At 31.1% G+C, this 7063-nt stretch overlaps 1 protein-coding gene across 1 annotated transcript; it reads right to left on the bottom strand.

Moving 5' to 3' along the window:
- Positions 1-688: 688 nt before the first annotated feature.
- On the bottom strand, positions 689-5876 carry LOC124919653 (syntaxin-61-like). The gene is made up of 8 exons (XM_047459955.1): positions 5675-5876; positions 4988-5067; positions 2800-2913; positions 2307-2420; positions 1681-1874; positions 1414-1504; positions 1222-1287; positions 689-977 (listed from the first exon to the last, which is right to left on the bottom strand). The coding sequence occupies exons 2-8, from the start codon at positions 5039-5041 to the stop codon at positions 867-869; spliced, it is 744 nt and encodes a 247-aa protein (XP_047315911.1). The 5' UTR covers positions 5042-5067; positions 5675-5876; the 3' UTR covers positions 689-866.
- Between the last annotated feature and the right edge of the window lie 1187 nt (positions 5877-7063).

The following is a 7063-nucleotide window of genomic DNA, read 5'->3' as shown; positions in this document are numbered from 1 at the left end:
TTATAATGTCTTTGTGTTTTAAAGAAATATTTGTTTTTAATTTAATGAATCTTATAATTCATTATATTATCCATATATATATATATATAATAGAACCTTAATAATAATGTTTTTATTATGGAATATTTTTTTATAATATTTTTGTTTGGTCATATACACAACAAAATAGTTAAAAGTTATTAAAATATTTTGCTAATATATTTTAACAAAATTAGTTAATTGATCAGATCGACCTTCTAAAGTTGAGTAAATAAACTTAAACAATTTGATTAGGTCAAAAACGTATATTTAAATTAATACATTTTGACAAGTTTAGTAAAAAAACATTTTTAATATAATATATGTGTTTTGAAGAAGTTAAAGAATCTTATAGTTCATTATATTTTACCTATAAATATAATAAAACCTTATTTATAATATTTTTAATAAATTATACTAGTAAACTTATGTTACCCAATATTATTTATAATATTTTTATTTGCTCATATACATTAAAAAAAAAATAAAAAAAATAGTTACAAATTCGTCATTGGATCAAACGACCTTCTAACCGTTCACGGATTAAAAGTTAGTAAATAAAAGTTTAAAGGTTTGCATGTGCATTTTGATCAACAAACCGAAACACTTATATCTTAACGGAAAACTATGCAATTATGGATATGACACCATCATTTATACAACTCGACTGTAACAAAAACAACCTTAATGATCCCATATATAAATCTGACAAAAACCAGATATATGACTATAAAAATGCAAGCCTCGAATTATGGTCATAAAAGAAACATAGAGTCAAGACATGTCTTAAGATCATTTGATAATTCTCACTATAAAAACACTAGTAAGCGGTGCCTGTATCTAATAATTTAGGTGAGGAATACTAGAACAAATAGGATAATGAATAGAACAACCAAGAAAAGTATCATCATTAATTGTCCCTTAACTCCAGCCTTCTTCATCACCATGCCCACCTTTTTCTGCATACATTATTAATTTAACTCATTGAATCGTCTATATAATAAACAAATTTCTTTTTCGAAAGGAAAATATACAGTTAATTGAACACTAAAATAACCTTGTTTTATCTTTGATGACAGTTTAAAACATTAATCATCAAAGATCAAACAAGTTCCTAGTGTTATTCAAATCTATATATGTGACTTCATTGCAGCAAGATGAAGTCAAATTCAAATGGAGGGAGTGGGGTAAAGAAAAGTTCACCTGAACAAAATCGAGGCGATTGGAAGTACTTTCCATTTCCGTTCCCAATTCACCAATGATATTCTCCTGTGACATAATGAGCATAACGTGTTTTTGTTAGTTTTCTTCATGCATTCAAAATATAATGTGTTATCATTTAGAACTATAATCCATTAGAATATGCTCAAAAACTTGGAGTCAAGAAAAAGTCACCTGTGCAAGAAGCTCTTCATGTATGGTGAGTCCAACATCTCCAATTCTCTCAACACTTGCACTAAGCTGATCCAGCTCTTCATCCTGTTGCCTGCAGGTTCAATTTAAAATGTTGACTTTGGGTTTTATGCTTGTTTGACAGTTACCTTGGTCTTTTACTTTGTATGCTTTCAGGCATCATGTTTAAGAACCATTATCAAAAATAAATTTGTAATAAGGATTCTACGAAATTGAAAAGCTGAGGACAGGGAAGAAAGAAGAAACTACTTTATGAGCAGCATTTGTTGATCGGATTCTGATGATATAAAATCATCATTATTATTGGTGGTGTTATATTGATGGGTTCTCTCATTCTGATGTGAATTGGGTAGTCGCATCAGTTCACGACGCAACCCACTTAAGCTTGAGCTGCTTGTAGTACCATCCATATCCTTACCAATTGTTTTTCTCACATTTCCCACCTAATCAAATAGTGCATACTTTAGATGCCAAATTAATTAATAACCGAAAATGCTTCATATCACAATAATTGAGCTGTTTTGTTACCAACATATTTTTTTATGTTGATTATGATTTGAAAAATCTACGTTTGTCATGTTTGTCAAAAGTCACATCGTAAAAAATAATCTGAGCATGATCGAGAAAAGAAATCTCTATATCAAATGAAACCAAAAGAAAATTACACTAGAATTTTGATGAAGAAAATAATGTGTACTAAATGAAACAACAAAAATTACAATATAATTTAGAACTTGATTCAAAACTAATCTTATACCAGTAAAAAAAACAAAAAAAAAAACAAAAAAATCTTTAATTTTAACTTTGGCAATTTTCCAATAAAATCGTGATTGTAACACAATTTGTTACAAAATCCTAATGTCAATCAGTGGTACCTGAGTGCGAGCAGCGCTTGTCCATCTCCTCCTTTTTTCAAGTTCCACTTCATTAATGCCATAACAAGAAGGATCTCTTGCTGCCACAGAAATTGCCTTGTCCAATTCATCTACCTTCCTATCAAAAAGTAGATTCAGCAAAAAGAAAATACCAGTTTCCAAGAGTTTTAGGATACACTGAAAATTAATTGCATCAGAGCAGCTTGAAGAAGATGATGAGACAAGACATCGTTGAAGAATGCACTGAATACCAACTTGACAATGGACGTGCAACCAAATGCTCTAAAAGAGTCCTTCCATAGTTTAAAAAGAAACAATAAATCGACTCTGGGCTCCTTTTTTCTTTCCCTTTTTTAAGGTGTTTTTTCCCTGGAGGAGGCTAGCAAAGCATATCATCCCACCGCCATGAGCCCCATTTTAAGTGGTAACCAAAGAGACCTTAACCTCTTGAGTTCAATAATCTTATAGCATAATCAAAGATTTGGTTATCTACCTGCCACTCAATGCTCTCACATCCAACAAGAAGTTCCTTAGTCATAATTTGTTGCTCTTGACTTCCTGAAGGAATATGTTCCCATTGGCGAAATGTGGACAGCAGCTTATCAATCTGAGTATCCATAAAACCAAATAGTTAGAAGAGATGATGTTCCATAACAAGTATTTTGTTCAATTTGGAATAAAAACATTAATGATGATCTACCCTCTTCATGAAATTTTCAGGATTTAAACTTAAACACAATAGTAGTAACCAAGAGTACAAATGACAAGACAAGTTGTTTGTGAACAGATGGATGTTTGGCTCAGTAAAAGCTCATTCTGGCTCAGCTTCGTAAAAGCTCTTCCAATCAAATGAAGTTACTAAGTAACCTAAGCTTGATCATGGCACTACTCGTCCATGAAGCTCATGACTCATGAGCAAATTTCTCAACAATTAACAACATAGTGATAATTAGAATGTACTAACCGTAAGTTAATATCTTTTAATGAGTTTTCTATAGATTTTACAACATTTTAAAAACATATATTTAAAAAAGTTATTTATGTTATTGTTATGCATAGAAGAATATCTGAATAATATATGGATAATTAGTTAGGAAACAGTTGGTTATTATCAACTAAATACAGAGTTTATCAGTAACAAACTAGGGAGATCAATTATCCCATACTTCTAAGACCAAATTCTATCCTAGGGATTACACCTATCATGTATATAAAGGGCACTGCCCATTGAATAAGATTGCTTCCCTAGCAGATCAATTATTCCTCAGCTTTGGCAGTATGTTAAAAAAAAAGTTATAAATATCAAAGTACATTAATATAACTATTTTCAGAAGTCTTAAATATAAGCTTGATCATTGCACTACTCGTTCATGAAGCTCATGACTCATGAGCAAATTTCTCAATAATTAACAAAATGGTGATAATTAGAATGTACTAACGGTATGTTAATATCTTTTAATGAGTTTTCTATAAATGTATTTTACAACATTTTAAAAACTTATATTTACAAAAGTTATTCAGGGCTTTGATTCAGCTCAGTCCAATCGTAGTTCAACACAAGAAATCTCCGTGTTCTCTTTGTTCACTCCATCAAAACTCAAGTTGTACAGAATCAATTGTTTACCTTGGATGAAAACAAGATATAGGATAAGCCATATAAAACTTATCCAAAGAACTTATTATGGATTTCATGAGTTTAAACCAGCACAAGTTTCTTTATAAGTAAAGAAACATGTAGGATTGCACCAATGCGTTGACACTTGTATGATAGTGAGCCAAAAGAACTTGGCTGCAAGAAAATCAATCAAAAGGGAGATGGTCTCACAAAGATAAATATCACACCTTGTTAACACTCCAATAAAGAATCTTTTTAATTTATAGAGGTAATTTTTAACCCATCTGAAGGAACAAATTGAAGAATGACTTGCTTACAAACTGCTGAATGAGAATTTGAACACCTATAGAAATTTATCATGGTTTCTGATTTTGCATGACTTTGACCTTTCAATTCTTTGTATCGGTCACAAAAGGTCACAAAAGTTCTAACAACGTAATGGAGCATTTACTACGAATAAATATATTATGATATATGAAAAACTAACAAAATCAAAGTTTCTAGAACTTAAGAATTTGTATTCATTTTTCTCATATTGTTCTTGTGTCCCCCTAATATACTCATATTTATGCTAATCTAATGCATAGAGATACAATCCGAATATGCATGTGCCAATTTGCATAATGTGAAAAGGAGAAGACAACAACAGTTTTATGTTTGATATGCCAAAAATTTCAGCTGGCTACCTAATACAAAATAGAGTAGAATGTAATTGTTTCTCAAGGAAAGCGCGGAAAGTCCTGTAGTCTAACAAGCGCAATGTTCTTAGAAAAATAATAATAATAAGTACCAATCGAGATGATTGGCACTTAAATCGCCATGAGTTTCATGAATATGAAATATATCGTTCAGCTTTTGGATTTCAACAACAGTAGGAATAGAATAAAAAACTTTCAAATGTAACGAACAAAACTAAATGTAGGAATGCAAATAGTTAGCTTCACAACTCCAGAAGAGCCAAATACTATCATTAAGACATTACAAGCAACTATCTTACAAATGGCTAAGCTTCTTAAGCGTGAATAAGATCCGGAAAGAGAAAGCATTTACAGGGTAGAAAGCTTACAGATCCTTGAATCTCCTCCTTAACAATGTAAAATGGATCCTGAGCAGAAGACATCTTCTGTCAAGCTGTATAACTAGTACCTGCTGATGTCCAAAACTGATGAAAAAATATTTGAAACTAAACTATCGACCAATAAAGAAAGAAGACATTTCAAACATTCCCAAGATCCAATAAGTATGATAAAGCACATATATCCATCAATAAACCTAATAACATTTCCCTCTCCAACAACCTATTTCATTTAAAAATAAGAATTCTCTGCAGCAAGAATATTTCAACAGGAGAATTCTCTGGAAGAAAAAGGAACTTAAAAAACATATACCCCAAGATGGAAGAAAGCTTCCGAATTTCATACTGAAACCCGTTTGAATATACATATAGTTTCAATGATCTAAAAAATCTTACAATGGTCAGATCGTATAGAACAGGGATTTGCTGCAAATGAAAGGATAGTTTTCCGAATCAACAAGGATCAAGAATATGTATTCACTCTCTGAGTAGAGACATGATATTGAGTTGATTCAAAGGGAAATTACGGGAAAATGAAATAATATTGGATTCGCTAGTAACCTAAGAAGTCGAACATTATTCTGCTAATCCTAGTTTGTGTAACTGGCATGTTCGTATTGACCAGCCAGGCAATTTTGCATCAGAAAGCATAGAGAGAAGGAGGGATGCAGAAGTTACCTTCAAAATTTGAGTTTGATTTAGTTGGAGTTGTGCAGATTTACAGTCGTGGTGATAGATTTTCCGCTATCACCGTCGACTAAGTTGATAGGCAGTCGAAGTGGACAAAGACCTTCGGAAGTAGACACCCTGTAATCTGTACGTATCCAGATCTAAATCGAGAGGTAGTAGAGTAAAAGAGATCTGCAGCTAACTGCGAAACAATGAGGTCTTAGCGAAACAATAAGGTCTTTGTACATTCTCTCTTAACATAAGAACTAGCTTTTAAACCCGTTTATACTCGTTTTTGCGCGTTATTAATTACTAACTTATATTTTTCTCAACTTATTTTTTAATTAAATTAATAATTTTTTATTAGATTACTTATATAAATATATATATAATAATCTATATATATAATGAATTTAAAAATGTTATTTGTAGGTTTCAAACTTGCAACCTAACAAAACAAGTACAACCCTTCAACCAACTAAGCTAACAACATTTTATATTTAAAATTCAACACCAAATTTGATGAACGCAAGACATTTTAACAATAAAAGTTCAAATTTTTAACTAACTAATCTATATATATATATATAATAATGCTTAATTTTTAAAGTGTCCGAATTGCTGGGTCGAGAGTTGTGGTTAATTTGGATATTTATGTGAGAGTAAATGGATACTTTGGTCGGATTGTGGGTTGACCCGCCCATAAATTTAAAACGGTTAAAAATAAAATTAAAAATGTTGTATGTATGTTTCGAACTTGTAACCTAATAAAACAAATACAACCATTTATCTAAGTGTGATTGAGATGTGTGCTTTGCCGAGGGGATAATAGGCCGGTAACAATTGAAAGTAGTTAAAAAAATATGAATCAAATATTTGATTAACAAAATTGTGAGATCACGATGCTAAATGTCAATTGAGATTGATGGTTTATTTTCTTAGGGATAATAGAGGTGTTAAAGAGTGATTGAGATGTGGTTTGTCAAGAGATGACATGTTAGTAACAAAAAATCGTGAGATTACATGATTAGAGATCGATTGAGATTGGTGGTTGGTTTGCTGAAGGATACGAGACGTGTGAAACTGTGATTGAGATTGGTAATTGGTTTTCTAAGGAATATATATATATATATAACATATATATATATATAACAAAACAAGTACAACACTTTATCCCTATGTGATTGAGATGTGGTTTGCCGAGAGGTAATAGGTCGATAACAATTGAAAACGGTTTAAAAAAAATATGAATCAAATATTTGATTGACCAAAGTGTGAGTTCACGATGCTAAATATAAATTGAGATTGGTGGTTTGTTTTCTTAGGGATAAGAGAGGTGTTAAAGTTTGATTGAGATATGATTTGTCGAAAGATAAGAGGTCGATAATAAAGGATCGT

The sequence above is a fragment of the Impatiens glandulifera genome, chromosome 1 (genome assembly GCF_907164915.1).
Source record: "Impatiens glandulifera chromosome 1, dImpGla2.1, whole genome shotgun sequence".
NCBI classification, from domain to species: domain Eukaryota; kingdom Viridiplantae; phylum Streptophyta; class Magnoliopsida; order Ericales; family Balsaminaceae; genus Impatiens; species Impatiens glandulifera.
Note: the sequence above shows the minus strand (reverse complement) of the source record. Positions and strands in the feature narration are given on the sequence as shown.

What these genes read in the sequence shown, in the direction of transcription:
- LOC124919653 (XM_047459955.1), bottom strand. Translation starts at nt 5,041, where the DNA reads ATGTCTTCTGCTCAGGATCCATTTTACATTGTTAAGGAGGAGATTCAA. An exon ending in AGGAGGAGATTCAAGGATCT is followed by an intron (nt 2,914 to 4,987) that starts GTAAGCTTTCTA and finishes ATGGATACTCAG; the next exon opens with ATTGATAAGCTGCTGTCCAC. An exon ending in GTGAGAGCATTGAGTGGCAG is followed by an intron (nt 2,421 to 2,799) that starts GTAGATAACCAA and finishes TTTGATAGGAAG; the next exon opens with GTAGATGAATTGGACAAGGC.